Below are 21,803 nucleotides of genomic sequence, written 5' to 3'. Positions count from 1 at the left end.
GTATATAAGTAAATACATCTTATAACCACATATTTGAGGTATAACAATTTTCTTTTTCTTGCTTTTAATTATGATAAAGATAATTTATATTTATTTTTGTTTTCATTTTTTATATATATATATATTTTGTTTTGTTTTGTTTTGTTTCTTTTATTTCCTTTTTTATACTAAGAAATAAAAAAGCAATTAAATATTTCTATTACCTTTTGAGCATTATGATCTGTATATAGACACGGAGAAAATGGGAAAAATTAAACTGACAGATTTGGAATCTAAAAGAAATATTTTTCGTAAAGGATATATATCACATATTTTTAGAAAAAGGAAACATAAATAATTACCTTATGCAGCAAAGATCTTAACGTCATATGTAATATAATGGAGATATAGTATATAAAATACTAAAGTTTGAAATCTTACAATTAGAGGATTTTTTTTTGTTTACTTAAGAGTGTAGTATTAAAATATCTGTCGTTAATATTTTTTAGTAAAATATTGGAGAATTCTTGTTATGTAAGACCTATTAGAGTAATGTAAAATTGCATATAATTGTACATACACATTTATATATTTATATTTATATCATTATATGTATTATAATAAATATAAATATATATATATGTATATTTGTAACTTATGATTCTTTTACAGTCAACATAACGGATTAAGCATTAAGTAATCGAATTAATACTTATGCTTATGTCTATGTTTGCGTGGAGAAGGTGAAGGTGGACTATTAGCTCTATGTTTAGAAGAGGAGGAAGAAGTTCGAGGTGGTGGTGGAGGTGATAAGGATGGTGATCTAGCAGAACGTCTTTTTCTATCGTTACGTTCACTGCCTGGTGATCTTCTTGACGATGTTCTAGATGAAGAAAGTGATGGTGATGGGGTACGACGAATACGAGGTGGTGATGGAGTCACTGGTACACGCTTTTTATATGGTGGTGATCGTGATCTACGTTTATTACGCGGTGATCTGCTGCGAGATCTAAAACATTATAAATCCTCGTTAATTAATTTGTCATATAAATATATATATATTTTTGTTTTGTCGTTGATGAATGTTATATTCGATTTTAGTTAATGCTTGTTAAATATTAGTCTATGTTATTTTAGAAAAAAAGAAACATAAGGAGATTGTTACATGAGATTTATAATTATATTGTTTTATTATTTCAATATTTATCTAGCATCTCATTTTTATATCGTTTAATAAATGCAATAGTGTTTCGAATCCTGCGATACATGTATATATATATATACATATATATATATAATTATATTAATATTTTGAAATTTAGCAAATGAATATAGATAATACGAAGAATAAATTTAAATATTAATCGATAATGTAAATATAATAAAATAATATACGTATAGATATATTTTCTTAATGTTTTTGTCTTTTTATTTAAATAATAATAATTAAATAAATTTTAAATAAAACTTATTTTTATTTTCCTAAATAAACATTTACCTGTATTTGTTGCTCTTAAATAATGGACTTGATGATCTTCTTCGATCTCTGTAATGACTTGGAGATTCTGGTGTTGTACTGCGTTTCTTTTCCCTCCTTCTATCGTCTTCTCGGTCATCAGTTTTCAGGTCCTTCATTTCTCTTTCGCTCTATAATATTAATACATATACATAAATAAATTTATACTTAAAGCGGGAATAGAAGAAAATGTAAAGAAAATTATAGTACCTTTCTTATTAATTTTTTCCTGTAATGTTCAACTTGTCCTTGAATAGTCATACCAGATTTTAATGTTCTCCTACCACTTTCAAGTTCATCTTGATATTGCATAGTTTTAACTTCTATTTCACGTAACCTATTACGCCTTTCTTCATTGTAATCTCTACTACTATAGACATATACAGTGTTTGATGAATATATAACTTTAAATTCTCAACATATTTTCAGTTTAATCTTTCGAAACGTTCGCGATACTTGGACCATGCTGTTACCTTAGGGTGTATATATTACCTGGAATCCATACTAGCATCTTGAGAATTTGAATCGTCATTCTGACCTAATTCTTCCCACTTACTAGTAGTCATAGCTTGTGCTTCAACCTAATATTTAAATCAAAAGTACATTTATAATTGTATTTTTAATATTTCATATATATTTTTCTCTACGTAATAAAAGAAGAAACCAATTAATATATTTATATGTATGCTTGTATATACAAAGAATTTGTAGAAACCTGGTCTGGGTCCACAGTTTCCCATCTCGAAGGTACAAAACCAGCCGGCATTGCTGGTTTCTTTTCGTCTTCTTTATTACGTAAATTCAAATTGTCTTCATCATCCATAGGAACGCCATCGATATCTTCATCCACTATTACAATTGAATAAAATAAATATTTATTTTAATATACTTTTTAATATAAAGCATTAAATGTAAATAATAAAATATTCTTACTAGGTACGCCATCGATATCATCGTAATTGGATGTTGTTTGCGGCGTAAGCCCATGTTTCATTGCTCCTTTAAGTAAAGCAGCCCCATCCAAAGGTACACCATCTAAATCTTCTCCACCTTCACCATCAACATCAGATAAAGGTGCTCCGTCTATGTCTTCTTCGTTTTCTGGTTCAGGCTCATCTAACTAAAATAAAAAATATAAGAAAAATACATCTCACGTGTTTATTTGATTTTAATCAAAATATTTAATATTTTTACCATTACAAGGCCCAAAAATGTATTTTGTAATTTAACAAGAAAATCTCTTGGATAAACTGCCCAATCTTCCCAAGCTCTGAACATTCTCATTACACGTGCTTTGAATCCTTCAGCTTTTAATCGACTGTCAAATTGTTTGTAAGCTTGATGTACTTCGTTAAAAATATCAAGAAGACGCGTTTCAAATCTGGAAGATACAAATTTAATGAATATGTGTATGTTAATATATTATACGTATATACGCATTATTATAATATAAATATATTTACGCTTTTCTATAAATAGTAGCATTAGTAACTTTGACGCCACAATTGTGTAAGACATCAGATATAAGATATAGCCTTGCTATTTTTTTATTAACAGGTGTTTGGAGTATTGATAATGATTCCGATATACAGTCGCAAATTTCTTCTGCTGCTTCTGCATGTTCTATGCAGAAAACCATTGCTTCCGCAACTTTTATTCTTTCCGGTGATATGTTTCTCAATAAATCTTCTAATCTATCTCTTTGACTATATTAAAAATAATGAAGAATTTTATTAGAATATAGACATTTATATAAATAAATAAATATAATAAAAATAATTTAAAAGAAATTACCTGTTAGATAAGCTACCTCTTCTTGGTTCCTGCCGTTCTTCCATTTCAATTAATTCATCAGGCATACCTTGCGTCCATGGATTAATAGGAGGTGGTCTCCAAACACTTCCACCTTTGAACATTCTAAAATCTTCGGTACGCCATTCTTTTTGACCATCTCCTTGCAGAATAGAATATAATTTCCAACGATAATATGTATGAGCGGGTGAATAATTTTCAAACAAAAACCTTTAAACAAAAACATTTGTCTTTATCAATTAATAAATTCAAATATTCAACTTATAGAGTGAAATTTGTATAATTTATGGGACACAAACCTAAACATCGGATTGTTTAATTCTCGATTCATTATCATAGCTTCAAACATTGGACCTTCTCGAATTACAAATTCCACCATTCTATGTATTAACATGACTAAGTTCCTATAACGCAGAGTTTTATTAAATACGTGTTTTCACAAATCGGAAATAACAGGGTCTATCTTCTTCAGGTTGTGTTTAAATTTCCTGCATGTATACTTACAGAAAATTCAGAATCAACTAAAAACGACAAATACCTTTCGGTTGGAATAACCACTTTGACAACCGCATTCTGCAAAACCTGTGACAGTCCAGATCACAGTGTAATAGTAACAGTCGATGGAGTGTTCCAATCCACATTCCACAATGTGCACCCCAAGAATGGTCGCCAACAAATTAATATAACACAATTTTTAAACGTAGATTAGAGATATCTTGATATCGTGATTGGAACATTTATAAATGTCTATCTTTAATTTTATTACATATATATGTTTTTTTTTCTATTTCTTTTTTTTAACTTGTCAAAATGTATCTGGGATTGTTTTTTTCATATGCAACACTTACCAGTTACATTTATCTAAAATACTCTTATAACTTTGTTATCCAAAGATGTCATGCTTTCATATAATTCCATTACATTTACAAAATTATATATCTGAATATATAGGATCACTTTGTATATAAATATTAATAAAGAAAAGATAAAAAGATATTATTGTGTTAGTTTACTGAAGGCATGTTTCTTTTGTATTTAAATTTATCGTACATTAACATCTGTATCAAAGTTAATTTTTCTATTATTATTGAAAGCAATTCACTTTTAGAGAAGCAAGTTTTTGTAATAAATATTACAGAAGCCTGCTTTGGCACAAATTTCTTCTTCTTTTTTTTTTTTTTCTTTACCGTACAATATTATTATTATAATGTTTTCTACACTGCAATAACAAAATACATTCTAAGGAAATCTATAATATAACATTAAAATACTATTACCTTTTCGAAGTTCTCCTTTTCCTGGGGATCTGCGCTCTGGAGGTTGCGGATACGTGGTATCTGAGATTATGTTTCAAAAATGGTTATATGTTTCTAATTAATATTTGTGGAAAAAAAATGTCATAAACATTTCTTTTGAATAATCTTATTTCACTAAATAAGTGAATATATATATATATATGTATGTGTATAACAGAAATAAATAACTTATTGCTTTCGTTTAACAATAAGTATGCCTTACCGCTTGTAACAAATATACAAATAGATGGAAATATGATAAAATTAAATATTGAAAAAATTAATCTAATTAAAATATATTATATTAAATATATATTAATATAATTGACACAACAAATGTCTGCTATACTATAAAATTTAAATTTAACAATTGGAAACGTGTGTTCAACAATTAAAACAATTATGGAGTACCTACATAAAATAGGAAAATAGTCTATACAAAATGATTACTATTATTATTATTATTTTTTTTATTATCATTATTATTATTACTATTACTATTGTTATTCTTATTGTTATTATCGTGATATTAAATTTTAAGATGATTGAAAAAGAATCTTGCTCTTTTACGATAATAATATATGTATAAAGCATAGAAGAAGTAAAAAATATATCTTTTGGAAGCTAGAATACTTCATAAATCAATTTTTCAAACAATATGTATGAGATAGATAAAAAGGGTAATTGTAATATAATAATAAAACGAAATTCGTTAAAACGAGATTGATTATTTTATTAACCGCACCTTTCAATTGGTTTAATTCATGTACCTTGTGTCTGTCGCGGCGATGCGGTTGTGCATTAAATGGAAGACCCGATGGAGGCGGTGGCTGTGTTATTTCCATCAAAGCGGGTGGAATGTAAATAGGATATGGCGGTATCGGTACACTTTTTCCCCATCCTAATTTCATCTCGTATTGCATTATATCTCGTCCTAATTTAATACATAAGACATAAATTATTATTATTAGTTCATAATTTATAAGAAATAAAACATATTCGATGTAATGATTTATTCACCATTTAAATTTTTCAATGCCCTTTCACCATCCTTACGACTCATAAATGCTACAAAACCACAATTTCTTTGTCTGGCTTTTTCTTCATCGCTACGTGGCCACATGATTTTAATACTAGCCAATGGTCCATATTTGCCAAAAATTTCCATAAGTTGTTGTTCAGTAATCTATGAATATAAATCATATATTTGTATATTCAAATATAACATTTATTATTTTAATTGTAATTTAGAAAAACGATCAAAACAAAGTATTACCTTAGGATTTAAATTTCCTAAATATAAATTAGTCGTGTTAGGATCTCCATTATCGAACGAGCCATCTATAAAATAATAATATTTCAATGAATAATTAAATTAGAAAATAATGAAATTTAATATGCAGAGGAAGGAGCAGAGGTGCATGGGATTACCCTCATACATCAGGGCAAGGAGACGAGGATCATCAATGAAGTTACGTAGATTAGCTTTTCGTGGATCTGGATATGAAGATATACCACCTATTAAAATTTTAAGTATACCGAGAGCTTATAAAAAAATTCACAAATAACTGACTCTAATTACTTTTATTCCATGTAAATAATACGATAGCAACAATTCAATAATAAGTAAAGGAAAGTTCTCTTGTAATATGCATCATGTGACATTTATAAATACCTTCTACACATTTTAATGCAGCCATCATTGGATCTTCAGATTGTGTAGATATAACAGTTTTAACTACACCCTTATACTTATGTCTTTCTTCGCGTTCTTCTTGTATCATTTTAAGCTCTTCTTTGAACAACTCAAGATTACTTTTCTTCTTCTCCCCTTCTTTCTTTTTTTTACCCAATCTATCAAGTTTACGTTCATTAGAACCAAGAAGTCTTGCATATTCTTGCGCTTGTTCAGCGGATGACCTATTTTCAACTAGTTCAGATATTTTAGATTGCGGTTTATACAATTTTCCCTTCTCTCTTGTATCCTCTTCTGCATTACATATTATATAATTAATAATAATAATTAATTAATTTCGTCCTTGCATTTACCCCTTGCATTATAACAATGTGTGAGATCATAGAATATAACACGCAGTTAAATCATAATGCAAGGGGTTAATAATTTAAACAAACATACGTCTTTTGCCAGCATCATACGTTCCAGCTTTAACCCAAACTTTGCTTGTCGTTTTACTTGGCGTCTCTTGAAACGTTGCAACAAATTCTTCAAATGCCTATGCAATTGTATGGTATAAGATATAAATAAATGGAAAAATATATTGTGAATCATTTTGAATGCATACTTGTGCAGCTGCCTGTTCTTGTTCTTTCTTACGCTGTTCCTCCAATTCTTTTTTACTCAATGGACGTTTCCCCATTGTGCCAATGGAAAATGCTTTGAGCTTTTGCTCAGTAATTTGCTACAAAGTACAAACAATCATTAGAATGAAAAACATTGAAAGAGTAAAATAGCATTTTAAAAAGGTGTTTAAATATAAATTATTATTTTATACCTTCATTATAGTTTTATCCGCCATCTGTAAAGTGTAATACGTAACCTAGAATAATCGCATGAATACGATAATTAAAGCAACTCATAGATATTAGATATTAATTCGTTAATTTATATATGTAGATAATAAATGCAACGTACGGATTATGGATAACTGTTAATTCTTTTCATAGAAGATATTCCAAATACGTCGCAACAACAAATTCGTTGTCTACGTTGTATCTAACACACGAAAAAAGGATTTGGTAAAATCACGAAACATTTGAGCAATTTGAGTAATAACTAAATTCTATTTAATTACAAGTTATTAAAAGCTTATATAGTTTTTTGATAGATCAACAATTTGATGCTTATTGATGATAAGATTGAAATATTATTTTTCACTGGCTTCACTTGCTAAACTTAAGTAAATGAAATATAATTTTTACTTTGGAAAGGATCTATGCAAGAACTCTACTGCATTTATGATTAATGTCATTAATCGATGCTAGATGGCAGGGTTATTGACGATTACGAGGACATCTATCGAAATTGATAAAAAAATATCTATTAAAATTAAACATGGCCGGTGTTTTGTTTGTGTGTAAAAATGGTTATACTTTAGGGCTATGTTTAGATCATTTATCGCGGTAATAAAATAAACATTATTTTCGTCACCTTAGGACGGAGTAAAATGAACGCTACGAGTCTTTACGTGTCAACATGTCGGTTGGTTTTACAAGCGGATGCTGAAGATCCTAATTCTTGGACAGACTTGTATAGGCTAGTTCCGTATTTGCGGCAGAGCTTGAGTTGTACAGTGTGTTCGAATTTGTTGATCGAGCCGCATACACCGACTGAAACCAACTGTCAACATCATGTGTGTCGTGGTTGTAGGGGTGGTCGTAAAAAACTCAAACCATCGTGTAGTTGGTGCAAGGATTATGATAAATATGTTGAAAACGTCCAACTCCGGATATTGTTACAGTGTTATAAAAAATTATGTGAATACTTGACTAGCACTAATATTTATCGGAGTTTAATACTCTCCGTGTCTTCCAATACAACAAGCAATGGTCCATCAGCTATCGGTGCTACCAGTCTTATGGAGCTCATACAAGAAGGGACCGGTTTTAAAGATGAATTCAAAAGTACTGCTGGTTTATCTAAATCAGCATATAGTATTTTACCTTGCGTTTACACCAGTACTACCTCTACTCAAACGCAAGGGAATACTATGTCAACTTCTGAGACTATGTCACCAAACATACCTGGTTCGTTTCAAGATCGCATTGACCGTTTGAGTCCAAAGGATCTTTAAAAAAATACTGTTGATAAAAAACCTGAACAATGTGATCTCATTGCTTTGGACTCGAACGATTAATTATATAGTTTTGTTTACAAAGATAAGTTTTCTGATATAAGTTATTTTATTTTATTAGAGTCTCCTACTATCCGTACTGTTTCTAATGGATCTTCTATATATTCGGTGATGTACGCTGGATCTGGTAACAAAATAACAATTAAACGTAAAGCAGCAGCCACAGAAGAAATAGAAGTCGGACAGCAGGAATTGGATGGAACTCAACAAGGCTCTGTAGGAGGGGTAAAATGCATTCCATCTACCCAACTTAAATATGGGCCCCCTTCTCAGAAAAAATCTTCAAAGGGCAGCAAAGTAATTTCAATAGATATTCGGTTAATCTTATGCCTTACAGGAAATATATACGTTGCACTATAATTTTAATATCAATCGCTAAACGATGTGCATCTTCGTTAATGCTACTTGTAAGGTACAATAATTTCATTGAATTTGCATAACATTTAACCAATTATTGTGAATATTAATTTTATTTAACATTTTGCATATGTATATATATATATATAAATATATATACATATATTTATATCACATTCATTAGTCCATACTAACATTTGTCCCAGAAAGGTTTTCTATATATATATTATCCTTGGTCCCATAATGAGATTAATGCAGATGTCATTATTTCATAATTTGTCTTCATCTTAACCAATTAAAAGCATGTGCATTGATAATAAAAAAAAATACACGTATACCTCTGCATTAATCTGCACTATTTTTTTTTTTAACTCTTTTCTATTTGTTATATTTTTATCAATAATAATGCAACTTGCTTTTTTATACCTCACAGTCGTCGGGCAGTTTTAAAAAGCCAAGATCAAGTTCTACCAGGAGCAAAAGAAAAGGATGCAGATGCGGTAATGCTACAGCTATACCTGGAAAGTTAACGTGTTGCGGTCAAAGATGTCCCTGTTATGTTGAAAGTAAACCATGCATCGAATGCAGATGTAGAGGCTGTAGAAATCCTCATACAGCTGATGGTTTAAAGGTATTTGTCATTTTAATTATCACTTTAATGATATTTTTATTTTTAAGACCTTTTACCATCTGTATTTTATACTTTAAATGATTGTTTAATTGTTATATCCTATATACACAGATGCGTATATGTATACATCTATGTATATACATTACAGATCCGCCCACATATACCGGAGCTTCATAATCTACAATTACAACTATCAACTCCTTTAGATTGCGACGAATTAAATTCGGATCCCTTAGGATCAGTGTCGCAATGCTTATCAACGTCTCCTACAACTATTCAAGTATTAAATGTCTATTCTACTCCAAGACTCGATATTGATAATGTTCCACCAAATTTACCTGCAGCATTATTGGTAGGAGAAGACGCTATGGTTAGTACTGAAAGTGAAGCTGAAGACAGTGATATACAAATTGATGTGTGACAAAGTGTTTAAATTTAAATTATGCGTTATACATGACAAGATTAATAGTTACGAATAGTTCATTAGAATTGATTTAAATTAAATAGCTTAGACGATATGATAATCGTTAAGCTATTTTATCTATACAATAAGTAACAATTTTTTTATTTCTGATTCTCATTAATCCTTTCGCTACGATGGAATTTATTGTCGCTATGCTATAGTTAAATAAGACAAAATATTAATATTTATATTGACTATAATCCATAGTAGCGAAAGGGTAAATCATTTGAGTCCCAAGTAGAATGATCATACTCTTCAAATTTCTCGTCAAAAAGTGTTACATTATTGAAATATAATTCATAATTTGGTACTTGTTGATGTGATTTTTCTAAAGACTGCTGGGACTCGAACGGTTAATAGTTGATAATTTAGATATGAAAAGATAAATTTTGTACAACAGCATCAATAACAAACAAATGTTTTCATGATTAAATTTTGGTTTAGTTATAAATTAATAAAATGAATTATACTATTTAATTAATATCCAGTGATAAAAAATTATATTCTCTATTTAAAGATTATCATTGTTAAAGAAAATTTAAATTATTCGAGCAATTAAGTCTAGTTGCATGTATAGTATAAAAAATAAGTTCGAATGGGACTATAATGCTTTTGAAATTTTATCATAGATCGTAATAACTTTTATTCTTAGTATAATAAACAAATTGTACTTGAAAAAAAAGAAAAGAATTAGAAAAAAATTTAATATAAAAGTACAATTACCTATTTAATTAAAAAAGTAAATCTATCGTACATATATATATATATATATATATATATATATATATATATATAAACACACATATATTTTGGCAATTATTTGGTTTTGTTATATACGGTGTGTAAGTAAATATAATAAATCTTCATCATTTTTGATCAGTTAAAAAAAATAAGTAATAAATATAGGTACAAAAATGTATAGATAAAAAATATTTAAAAAAAAATGTTCTTTTATTCGCTGTATAATGAAGCTGTTGTACATTTAAAAAAAGTTGTAGTTAGATAATATATAGAGAGAGAAAAATTATTGAATAATTAAAATAAATTTTGAAAAGAAAATGTATATATATAATAATTACATAGCGAATTAAAAAGGAAAGAAAAACATTCAAACAACATAAACTTGCCACTCTTGTACATATGATGACTTAAAATAAAGTCACACATATTTTAGCTACATATATTGTAACTATTTTACATACCGATATTTCTACTTTTTTAATATAAAGGTGCGCAAAAGTAAAAACAAACGAAACACATTCAACATTTTCTTATATCAAAAGAAGAATTATCTTAGTTCTTAGAAAATGATTAAAAAAAATAAAAATAAAAAATAAAAGAAAAGAAAAAAAAATGTTAAATTATGTAATAACATAATATAATATAATATAATGTAAATATACTAAATAATCTACACACACATACATACACACACACACACACACATATATATATATGAGCCGTACAATTTGTTCATATTATATTATAATACAAAATTGAAACCGTTGGGGCAAATATGGCTGTAATTTTTATTTTGCCTCTAAATTTTATAGAAAATAAAAATAAAATAAGAGATATTAAATATATTATCGTTTGCCTAACGTTTAGGTGATTTATTGTAAATAGTAGTATATAAATGATAATTTTATCGAAGTACTGGAGGAAATTAATCTTATGTATCCAAGACTTATAAATTATATTTTTTAGAACTAAATTTCATCTATATATATATCCATCTATTCGAGCAATTGTAACCAAATATTTATCACTTCCAAATGTTAGTACAAAAAACTACTAACTGATATGTAATACATTTTAATTGCAATTGTTTTCATAATGTATCAACATCGTACATGTGGAGATCTATTAATTTATTGTTATATTTATATATTGTTTTAACGCAATAATAAAAGAAACAATGAAGAAGTTTAAGATGATTAAGACATGGATTAAATTTTCAAATGAATATGAAAATGGAAATAGATATAACATAAATGTAATTCACGTAAAATTTGTAAAGATTTGTTTCTTTTTATGTAAAACATAAGAAATATCTTTTCTTTAATCTTGCAGATAATATAAAATATATATATTATTTTATTATGATCCTTCTTTATCTATTGAAATAGTATACTCAATCTTTAGCATTTAATTTATTGTAAGAAACAAGTGAAAGATTATTCTTTATGTAATATTCATTACTTGAATATATTGATTTTAATTATAATAATTAATTCCTATTACAAACGTTTTAAGTTTATATATATATATATATATATACATACAAGGTGTCTAAGATTTTTCTAGTCAAACTGTGTAAGCATATCCTATGCATGAAAATAAGAAAAATATCTTATATAAACATAGATCACTTAAAAACTTTATTAAAAAGCTGACACACTTTGGCAAGAAAAACTTCGAAGACTTTATATATAAAATATATTCAATTTACAAGCAGATCTCAATAATTATTTGGTCTCATGGAAATGTACATGTTCTATGTTGATAGTAATAAGTTTCCTTGGCATATATTCGTTTATATTGAATTAACTATTTAACATTTGAAACGATTACTTATAAAGAACATTATTTATTTGGTTACACTTGGAATGTAATTTGAAACTTATTTAAATATGCAAATATATTTCTAATATTACGTAGATGTAATATATATAAATATATCTACAACAATAATTATACTAAATTTACTTATTTAAAAAATGAATTATTATTATTATTTATTATAATTTTTTAATTTTATTTTTATTATTATTTTGTTTAAATATAAAGCAAAATTGTTGCCAAGAAAACTCTAAAATATCAAACGTTATATTTAAATTAAATATAAGGAAAATGTGAATGTGTATATATATATATAAAAATGTAGCTATGCATTTCTGTATCAGTGCTTCTCTATACACATATATATATATATACATATATATATATGACATAAATCTGACAGATAGTTAAATTATAAAATGGTAGTAGTTTCAGTGAAACAATTTATTACATTTTACGAAAGAAACGTTGATTATAAGGATATATAAGATTTAGTTTATGAAGATAATTTGTAATGTCATAATAGTCTGTCTTCAAGAATATGTCATACAGTGTCACTACATACAAAATTAACAGAATAAACCTATTTTACATACTAATTCATAAACTCAAACGTTTCTAATCCATTATATACATAAGTGTTAGTTTAAAATTAAAAAGAATATATATATGCCATGATTAATATGATTTTTGTTTTTTTTCAATTTTGAATTTATGAATTGTTCGCGGGCTTTATCTCATTTATAATTTTTTATCTGTCATTCGAAACTAATAATTTAATATAATATTCAATAATTTTTAAAAATATATTATTTTTTTTTTAAATTTAAATATTAAATTAAACTATTATTTTATATCAGTGACATAATTATTCGTATGATGTAAGTAGTAGCATCGAGTAGAGGAATTTAAAGATGGCTGCAATTAAGTTTGGATCACATTTAAAGGAATTGAGAATTCTTTTATGTCAAACGTCAAAATCAAGTGAAGGAGTTAGGTAAATTAAAGTTACTATAAAGAAAAGGATTTGTTAAATATAAAGTTAAGGAGATTTAATTACAGTAATAATAATCGAATGACTCAAATTCTAACCTAAATGTATTTTAATATGCTTGTTTTTTTTTCAGAGATTTCATAAAACAACAGTATGTTTCTATAAAAAAAAATAATCCTAAATTTCCTATTCTAATTCGGGAATGTTCGTTAACCGAGCCAAGATTATTTGCACGTTATGGTAAGTTGTAATTATTAATATTAATTTAATTGTCATACCAATTAAAATTCCTTGATGCAGACAAATTAATACATAAATTGTTATATTTTTGGTATCTTAATCTTTGGAACATTACAATGTTTCAGAATACGGAGTAGAACGACAAATATCACTGAATGATTTAAAGTCAGAAGAAATACTCGTAAGGCTAAAACAACTTGCATCTACAAAACCATGAATATATTCTAATTTATAAAATAGATATGTATATCACGTAATTGTTGTTTAGTTATCAAATAAACTAGTTATTATAAATTAAAAAGTATGTTATTTTTTCTTTCGTTTTTCATTTATAGGAACAATTTTCACAGGAACTTAATTATTGTGTATATATACGCACTGAATTAGAGCACAAATAATTTATATCAAGCTTGTAAAAATTATAAGATATAAATGAGACCAAAAAATATATTACGATCTATTATGTACGTATACGATACTAAAAAAGTTTATACGAAATGCGTACAAAATAACTAAAAGAAATACTTAAATATATGGCAGGATATGGTATTCATTATTATATTTTTCTTTTTTTCTTTTTATTTAAGTTTATCATAGTAATTGTTATCGTTATATTAACGATAATTAAGAAAATATATATGTGTGTATATATATATATATATCTTTTTTTTTAAATATATATATAAATTTTTAATAGAGATTCCGAAAGAAAAAATTCGTCTAAATGTTTGAACTGCGAAATCCTATAGAAAACCTGCCTGCAGATTTTCATATATATGTATTATATTCTACTTTACAATCTGACTATACTCCGAAAGGCTGTTCATCACATCTTGCTCAAAATTATGCATATTAAATCAGTGACGAGTTTAGAAGAAAAAAAAAATTGTGAAAGAAAATTTAAAAGCACGTTAAGGGCAACATTATTCCTTTTCTAGGTTTATCATGTCGGTGTGTATGCTTGTGCAAGTATGCTGTACCCTTTATGTCATCAGAATGAATTGAGAAAGTAAGTTAACAATAGGACCATTCATAGATGAAATTCTATTTAAAAAGTATAGTAACTAAACGACGAATACTTATATATATTTATTACATAAGCTAGATAAAAAAAAAATAGTATTAAAGAATAAAGTCGGATTTCTATGTTATCTTTTAGGTGACAATAAAATAACAATAAAATACTGGCAGTAAAATAGGATTATAAATACTGTCGTATCTAAATTAAGATTATTTTTCTACTTAATATCTAAGTTTGAATATATCGAAAGAAGATAAATCGTTAAATATTATCTATTCATGTGAAAAATGAGATATTTATCTTTCCTATCGCATTTATTATTTCTTGGTAATGATTACGTAACGGATTTGATCAATGGAATAGTTTATGTACGAGCATCAAGTACGTTCTGTGCAAATAAATAATAAAAAACATATATACAAAATATATATCGTCTAAAAATTATAAAGATAAATATCTAAATATCTAAATGTTTGAATGTTTTATTCGAAATCTATAGTTTATTCATTTCTTTCAAATAACATAGTAAATATTTCATTAAAATATTTACCGATTATTGGATATGCTTATTTTTTCCAAATGGCCTTAGCATAACGACACAAGCATAACCACATGATAAATCCATATAGCACATCGCAACAGTTTACGATATAATTATCTAATTCTCCTAAAGATAATTACTGATCGATTTTTATGAATAAGGTTTTATAAAACCCCACGAGATGATTCTTTTTTTTGTTCCCTTAATTTTGAAACTATTTGTATAGAACGTTAATCTTTCACATATTAATTTATATTGAAAATTATATTATTTATGAAAATTTTTAAACGAGTGATCTCGTGTAATAAGTTTTTACCCTTTTTAATAAATCCTCGTTCATTAAAATCGATTAAGAATTAGGTTCAGAAGAATTCATAGCTACTGAAATTTGGTTCTAGTTAATATGGCGGTAAACCAAATAATTCCGGACGAAAATCTTCAAGGCTTTTTAATACAATAGTTGCACCTTTAAAATATTTTTCATCCAACATAGGATCTGGCACCATTATAACTTGCATTCCTGCAGCTACGGCAGCTTCTACTCCATTAGGAGAATCTTCAAATACTAGGCACTGTAATAACATTGATAAGTAAAATATTGTAACATTACTTTTGTTTAATATTACATATAAAATAAAAGACCTTTGAAGGTTCAGGCTTGTCGGGAAACCTTTGAGCAGCTATTAAAAATATATCTGGATTTGGTTTTCCTTTTTTAACTTCTGGATCTGTACCACCATAAACTCTATGATGAAATAGATCAAAAATGTGCTCCCATCTCTGAGTTTTTATATCACCGGTTGATTTACTAGAACTTGTCGCAAGTGCAATTGGAACATTATTGTTTTTCAGATGTTTTAAAAGGCGCTCTGCACCTGTATAATAATACATAATATTTTTTATATATTTTAATGCATGCCATATTCGCTGCTATATTTTGTGCTTCATATGTTTAGCCTGTAAGATTCGCTACAAGTAGGACTTATGTTTCTCATGTTTGGGCTACAAAGCGTATCATGAGGTTTACATGTTATTATAGTGCAAGTAGTTAATGTTTGATACAAATGGTTTTGTAAAATGTAAATTGACAAATACCTGGCATTAGATTACACTTTGGAAAAATTTCCACATATATATCGGAGAGCTGCCTTTCAAATTCTGGTCCACTTATCGGCAATTCTAACATCTCAACAATAGTTTTAGCTGCTTCGCTGCTCTTAAATCCCATTATTTTAATCTTGTGTTCCCAAGTATAATCTTTACCATACTTTTGAGAAATTTGATTGAAAGCTTGGGAGTACAAAGTCTCTGTATCTGAATAATTATATAAAAATAAATATTTTAAATTATACTTTATATTTATTTTAAAGATTAATTATATCTATTTCTTTTAAAAAAAAATAACCAATAAAATTTGTATATGCATGTTGAAACAATTTGATTAAATATAAAATAGAATCTTATTGAAAATAAAATATGATATAAAAATACAATTATCTAATATTTAAATAATTATAACAAATAAACATATATCGTACCTAACAATAAACCATCCATATCAAAAATACAATGTGTTACTTTTTTATAATTGTTGGCAGCCATTTTTTTAAGTAAATGTTTTTTAGGTTATCTGCAATTGTGATTACAAATATTAGTACAAGTTATTAGTTGATTAGAATAATTAAACTAATATAATGACATATTAGAATGTCATACATTTAATTAGTATAGAATGATAATTAAAATAAACTATTATTACTTACAATTTTATCTTTACTTAATTCGTTCCTGACGAGAAACAACGTTTAAAGATTTGAACTAGTCTATTACTAAGCAATCAATTCAAAGTGTATGACGAAATTCTTTCATAGATGTCGCTTTATTCAAGTTTTTTTAAAGATTAGGTTAGTATGACGTAAGAATTGTAAATAATTCCTATATTTAAAAAAAGCACAAATTTTTACAAATATTTATCATTAAAGCTAATATTGACATAAGTCGATTGTATCTTTTAATGATCGGATTTTCTGTTCTTTTCTTTAATTATATTTATTTTTAAACCTCAAAAAATTACTCTATATAAGGTATAGATCTGATTTCTTTTTTAAATGTCTTCTTCCTTTTTTTTTTTTCTAAGTATACGTGTAAAATCAAACACAGATGCATTTGGTGACCATTAAGCTTAGAAAATTTGAATGATGTCAAATGTTACAAATTCTAACCAATTAATTTGATGAACACGTTAACATTAACAAATAATAAAAAAAAAAATAAATGCAGTATATTAAAAATGATTAATTAGTTCTATTATACACATGTATATATATAAAATATTGTTCAATTAGTGCTGATATTTAATAAGAAATATTTTCTAATCTTGATAAAGTATACATCATCCATTATTGGAAGTTACTTTGTTATTAATATTTATATTATCAAATTAAAATTACGGCGTATGAATGAAGTGCTTAAGTTTGATTGTTTTATTAATAATTTTATTAAAAGGACACTGCGTCGAACAATACTGTGAAATTGATGATGCAGACAATTGCAAAGACAAAGATGAAGGTTATAAATATACCAAAGGTTTTTACTTTATTTACATTTGTATATAAAAAAAAAAAAATAAAAAATAAATGTTAATTATTATATTAAAAGAATATTAATCATTCATATTTTATTATTATAGTTTCTAATGAAAAATATAAAAAATATATTGAAGCTATCAACGAGGCTGAAAGAAATTACATAGAATGCAACGCTACCAGATGTGAATGTTTTAAAAATATAATAATAAGAGATTTAAAACCATTTAAGAAAAATGGTATAAGCAAAGAATTAATCGATATAGCAAAGACCAGGTATACATATATGTTTTATTTCGATGTCGATGTTGATATACATCCTGTAATTGGTGGTACTATTTAACAGTGTGAGTGATTCTATATAAAACAAAAATCTTAAATCAAAAATGTAGAATCGTATTTGTTTTTACAAGATTTCATTATTGAGAGAAATAAATTTGAAAATATGTCGTATACTCATGTGCACTTGATTCAGTTTTAGTTCGATGAATTTCATTATCTTAATTCTCAGATATTTTCTTATTCGCTTGTATCACCAGTTACAGGACACGCTGTAAACATTTTGATAATTATTATTAATATTTTATTCTAATATAATATCCTTTTATTTCTCAGAGGTACATTTTATCAAATAATTGGAGGGAAGCTTTACAGAGAAAAAGATTGCATGTTTCCGTCGAGATGCGCCGGGATAGAACACTTTATTTTTAAGATAATTGATAACTTAACTGACATGGATTTAGTTGTTAACACTAGAGATTATCCTCAATCGAATAAGCATTTTGGAAAACCTCTACCTATACTTTCATTTAGCAAGGTAATAATAATAATATATAAAATAATATAATTATATATAGAATGCGCAACAGGGAACAATATTTTTCAAATTTTACTTTTTTTCTATATATATATATATATATAGAATATAAAGAACTTCATTCGATTCGACATCGTCTTGATTTGTGTCCAAATTCAGCACATTACACAATATTTATAGACACCACAATATTATGATATTATGTATCCAGCATGGGCATTTTGGGAAGGAGGACCTGCTATATCTTTGTATCCTCGTGGTCTTGGACGGTGGGATAAACACCGTCAATTATTAGATAAAACTAGTAAAAATATACCATGGGATAAGAAAAAAGAGAAGGTCTTTTTTCGTGGCTCTAGGACTAGCTCTGAACGCGATAATTTAATATTATTGAGCCGTGAAAATCCTAACTTAATTGATGCACAGTATACAAAGAATCAAGCGTGGAAGTCTGACGAAGTAAGTTAATTTAATTATTATTATTATTATTATTATTATTTTTTTTTTTTTTTGTTTCATTTAATAATCTATGTCAATCCTTTATCAGTAAATATCAATGTTTATATTTAGGATACGCTACATGCACCTCCAGCTTCTGAAGTTCCATTAGAATCTCATTGCGCGTATAAGTATTTATTTAACTATCGTGGAGTAGCAGCTTCCTTTCGATATAAACATTTGTTCCTGTGCCGATCCTTAGTTTTTCATGTCGGCGATGAATGGACAGAATTTTTTTACGACGCTATGAAACCATGGATTCATTTTATTCCTGTTCCTAAGGACGCTACTCAAACTGATTTAAAGTAAGATTCGATGGCTATTATTTCGTAACACATGTCTTTTTTCAACACATTTTTTTTTTTACATCATTAAAATAAGTTCTTAAATACTAATGACATATTTAATTTTTGAAATAATATATTTTTTTATATTATTATTATTATTATTATTATTCTATCTCTAATATAATTCAATTAATTACGTTAATATTTTCTTTTTCTTTTCAGAGAACTCATACAATTTGCAATAGACAATGATGCATTGTCAGAAAAAATGGCTAATCGCGGTAGAGATTTTATTTGGCATAAGTTAAGAATGAAAGATATAACGTGCTTTTGGAAAAAACTTTTACAGAGTTATGGGAAAGTGTTGTCGTACAAACCAATTTTAGATAAGAATCTAATTAAAATAGAACGAAAATAATTGATTAATTTGATTAATTAATGAAGTAAAAAATATATATAATAAGTATAATCATTATACTAGATAAAATATACATGTATTTTTTATTATTATAATAATAATAATATTTACTTTTTATGATAATGTGGAAAGTATATTACAATGGAGGTTTTTTTTCTTAGTTGGAGTAAAACAGCTATGTGGCAAGTTTCAAAGTGAATTATTAATACTCCAACGTTACAATAAACACAAAAAACGACCTCGTACTATGCTTATTATAATTAATTTTCTATTTTCAAACGTAATAAAATATTCTCATATTAATATGGAAAAAAAAATAGATTTGTAAACTAGCAAATACATAATTTAATAAATATTTGATCATAGTACAGGGTCATTTATAGTGTAACTTTATACATATTAAACGATTCTTAATACTTAAGTACTGGTAAAACACTTACACAATCAAACTACTTAGAGACTTATACTACAAAGTATTATTTTCTTTTTTTAGACTATATAAAAATTGATACTTGATCAATACATTCCAGATATTATTTGAAAACCACACAGTGTATTTGGTTCTTGCACATAGATATATAATTTTTATTATAATGAGATATAATTTGCTCTTCGATGAAAATATAGCGTTTAATGTATTTACGATAATATGGAAGCATTTATTACGAGGAAATAAACGTTGCAGAATAACAAAAAGAACGTTATATTTTTATAAACTAAATTCTTTCCATTTATAGTTTTAATTTACATGAAAAAATAAAGCACGTATCTCTTTGCAAATGCGTAGACAAAGATTAAGATATGAGATGTATGCATTACAAAAATATGATTTCTTTTTTCTTTTCTTTTCTTTCATCTTTTCTCTTTTATGTCATAGATATCAAATGTATAAGTTACAAAAATATTTTTTAAGGCACTTGCAAAATAACAATTCTTTTTAAACACAATAGTAAATTAATAGTCGTGAGACATGAGTACTATAGCGAATGTTTTAATATGAATATATATTATTTGTGATTTAAATTCATTCATTTTTTTATTGTTGGATATAAAGTTATTATTATTGGTTTCCTTGTAAACTTATATGTATTGTGTACTCTGCGTGTTGTATCTTCTTTTTTAATTCTTTTAATCCTTTGACTGCGAATGACGTCTATAGGCAATCTATGCAACATTCTTCTTCGCAACACAGTTGAATTGTTAAATAACATTATATCATTTGCTATCATTATTATCGCTCAACAATTAATACATAACTTTTTTTTTTAATAATATAATTTAAAATACTAGAACACTCATGTAACATTTTAATTTTTCTATAACAAATACTTTAGACAATATCGTATTGTCGACATATATGAGAAACAATTTGATAGCATTTCTTTATTAATTACAGTATAGTTGCCTGGCGTTGCAATGTTTTACTGCTGCATTTCTTATTTCTTTTTTAAAATATATATTTTCTTTTATTTTTAATATAGAAATATACTTTGAATTTGTGCGAAATGCTACAACGTTCTAGACCCAAAACAAATTGTGCCTAACAATATTAGAAAGTCTTTTCGCAGGTAATGTACAAATCAATAAATAGGCAGTGTGTGAATAAGGGTCCAGCACGAAAACATTGAACGGTGATAAATTTAATAAAATTGATATGAATATGAGAATTCTTCCAAACCAATTTATCTGTAATATTTAATACAATATTTTATATAATATTATTAATAGATTAGTTCCTTCATAAGATATTAACCCTTAACGCTCCAAGTGTGCCTCTCAGACACCACTGATGTATGGCGTTGCAAAATAAGTCAGAGTTGCCGATTGATATAAACAAATAGAAGTCGGAGTGTTAAGGATTAAACTTTAACTATTTAAATTATACTATACGATATACATTCAGGAAATACATGAA

At 26.6% G+C, this 21,803-nt stretch overlaps 5 protein-coding genes across 8 annotated transcripts; 3 read left to right on the top strand and 2 right to left on the bottom strand.

Annotated features, from left to right (window-relative positions):
- Window positions 1–165: 165 nt before the first annotated feature.
- Window positions 166–7,584, bottom strand: LOC122522012 (U2 snRNP-associated SURP motif-containing protein). 3 transcript variants are annotated; one of them, XR_006304967.1, is made up of 21 exons: window positions 7,256–7,583; window positions 7,116–7,160; window positions 6,906–7,022; window positions 6,740–6,836; window positions 6,278–6,592; window positions 5,879–5,943; window positions 5,623–5,788; window positions 5,373–5,536; window positions 4,585–4,644; window positions 3,846–3,889; window positions 3,607–3,711; window positions 3,290–3,517; window positions 2,959–3,201; window positions 2,690–2,876; window positions 2,429–2,615; window positions 2,211–2,344; window positions 1,988–2,076; window positions 1,706–1,865; window positions 1,478–1,626; window positions 342–988; window positions 166–272 (listed from the first exon to the last, which is right to left on the bottom strand). XR_006304967.1 is itself a non-coding variant. In XM_043642795.1 (21 exons), the coding sequence occupies exons 3-21, from the start codon at window positions 7,137–7,139 to the stop codon at window positions 685–687; spliced, it is 2,838 nt and encodes a 945-aa protein (XP_043498730.1). In that variant the 5' UTR covers window positions 7,140–7,160; window positions 7,256–7,336; window positions 7,416–7,583; the 3' UTR covers window positions 166–684. The 3 variants fall into 3 exon arrangements, 2 of the variants coding, with proteins under 2 accessions (XP_043498730.1, XP_043498731.1); XM_043642795.1 differs by having other exon boundaries at window positions 166–988; window positions 7,256–7,336; window positions 7,416–7,583; XM_043642796.1 differs by having other exon boundaries at window positions 166–988; window positions 1,706–1,862; window positions 7,256–7,584.
- Window positions 7,585–7,683: 99 nt separating this feature from the next.
- On the top strand, window positions 7,684–10,377 carry LOC122522010 (E3 ubiquitin-protein ligase MSL2). Of its 2 annotated transcripts, none has more exons than XM_043642789.1 (4): window positions 7,684–8,367; window positions 8,536–8,771; window positions 9,265–9,462; window positions 9,611–10,377. In XM_043642789.1, exons 1-4 carry the CDS (start codon window positions 7,788–7,790, stop codon window positions 9,881–9,883), a joined length of 1,287 nt encoding a protein of 428 aa, XP_043498724.1. In that variant the 5' UTR covers window positions 7,684–7,787; the 3' UTR covers window positions 9,884–10,377. The 2 variants fall into 2 exon arrangements, with proteins under 2 accessions (XP_043498724.1, XP_043498725.1); XM_043642790.1 differs by having other exon boundaries at window positions 9,574–9,664.
- A 2,992-nt stretch (window positions 10,378–13,369) lies between these two features.
- Window positions 13,370–14,022, top strand: LOC122522009 (NADH dehydrogenase [ubiquinone] 1 alpha subcomplex subunit 2). Its single transcript, XM_043642788.1, has 3 exons — window positions 13,370–13,484; window positions 13,615–13,721; window positions 13,847–14,022. Exons 1-3 carry the CDS (start codon window positions 13,402–13,404, stop codon window positions 13,936–13,938), a joined length of 282 nt encoding a protein of 93 aa, XP_043498723.1. The 5' UTR covers window positions 13,370–13,401; the 3' UTR covers window positions 13,939–14,022.
- Window positions 14,023–15,318: 1,296 nt separating this feature from the next.
- LOC122522008 (pseudouridine-5'-phosphatase-like) lies at window positions 15,319–17,136 on the bottom strand. Its single transcript, XM_043642787.1, has 5 exons — window positions 17,047–17,136; window positions 16,822–16,913; window positions 16,379–16,597; window positions 15,926–16,158; window positions 15,319–15,855 (listed from the first exon to the last, which is right to left on the bottom strand). Exons 2-5 carry the CDS (start codon window positions 16,883–16,885, stop codon window positions 15,682–15,684), a joined length of 690 nt encoding a protein of 229 aa, XP_043498722.1. The 5' UTR covers window positions 16,886–16,913; window positions 17,047–17,136; the 3' UTR covers window positions 15,319–15,681.
- A 230-nt stretch (window positions 17,137–17,366) lies between these two features.
- On the top strand, window positions 17,367–19,936 carry LOC122522007 (O-glucosyltransferase rumi homolog). The gene is made up of 6 exons (XM_043642786.1): window positions 17,367–17,869; window positions 17,973–18,144; window positions 18,484–18,685; window positions 18,866–19,144; window positions 19,256–19,488; window positions 19,693–19,936. Exons 1-6 carry the CDS (start codon window positions 17,743–17,745, stop codon window positions 19,886–19,888), a joined length of 1,209 nt encoding a protein of 402 aa, XP_043498721.1. The 5' UTR covers window positions 17,367–17,742; the 3' UTR covers window positions 19,889–19,936.
- Window positions 19,937–21,803: the final 1,867 nt, after the last annotated feature.

This window comes from Polistes fuscatus, unplaced genomic scaffold (genome assembly GCF_010416935.1).
Source record: "Polistes fuscatus isolate 324 unplaced genomic scaffold, CU_Pfus_HIC Scaffold5, whole genome shotgun sequence".
NCBI lineage: Eukaryota > Metazoa > Arthropoda > Insecta > Hymenoptera > Vespidae > Polistes > Polistes fuscatus.
The sequence above is the reverse complement of the archived record's forward strand: the minus strand, read 5'-3'. Positions and strand labels throughout refer to the sequence as shown.

Bases quoted from the DNA above. Each gene is read 5' to 3' on its own strand.
- LOC122522008 (XM_043642787.1), bottom strand. From the start codon at position 16,885: ATGGCTGCCAACAATTATAAAAAAGTAACACATTGTATTTTTGATATG. The intron at 16,598-16,821 runs GTACGATATATG...ATAATTATTCAG, and splicing joins TATGGATGGTTTATTGTTAG to ATACAGAGACTTTGTACTCC. The intron at 16,159-16,378 runs GTATTTGTCAAT...ATTATTATACAG, and splicing joins AAAGTGTAATCTAATGCCAG to GTGCAGAGCGCCTTTTAAAA.
- LOC122522010 (XM_043642789.1), top strand. From the start codon at position 7,788: ATGAACGCTACGAGTCTTTACGTGTCAACATGTCGGTTGGTTTTACAA. The intron at 8,772-9,264 runs GTAATTTCAATA...TATACCTCACAG, and splicing joins AATCTTCAAAGGGCAGCAAA to TCGTCGGGCAGTTTTAAAAA. The intron at 9,463-9,610 runs GTATTTGTCATT...TATACATTACAG, and splicing joins ATACAGCTGATGGTTTAAAG to ATCCGCCCACATATACCGGA.
- LOC122522007 (XM_043642786.1), top strand. From the start codon at position 17,743: ATGAAGTGCTTAAGTTTGATTGTTTTATTAATAATTTTATTAAAAGGA. The intron at 17,870-17,972 runs GTTTTTACTTTA...TTATTATTATAG, and splicing joins AGGTTATAAATATACCAAAG to TTTCTAATGAAAAATATAAA. The intron at 19,145-19,255 runs GTAAGTTAATTT...GTTTATATTTAG, and splicing joins AAGCGTGGAAGTCTGACGAA to GATACGCTACATGCACCTCC.
- LOC122522012 (XM_043642795.1), bottom strand. From the start codon at position 7,139: ATGGCGGATAAAACTATAATGAAG. The intron at 7,023-7,115 runs GTATAAAATAAT...TGTACTTTGTAG, and splicing joins CGGATAAAACTATAATGAAG to CAAATTACTGAGCAAAAGCT. The intron at 3,518-3,606 runs GTTTGTGTCCCA...TTTTGTTTAAAG, and splicing joins TTAAACAATCCGATGTTTAG to GTTTTTGTTTGAAAATTATT.
- LOC122522009 (XM_043642788.1), top strand. From the start codon at position 13,402: ATGGCTGCAATTAAGTTTGGATCACATTTAAAGGAATTGAGAATTCTT. The intron at 13,485-13,614 runs GTAAATTAAAGT...TTTTTTTTTCAG, and splicing joins AAATCAAGTGAAGGAGTTAG to AGATTTCATAAAACAACAGT. The intron at 13,722-13,846 runs GTAAGTTGTAAT...ACAATGTTTCAG, and splicing joins AAGATTATTTGCACGTTATG to AATACGGAGTAGAACGACAA.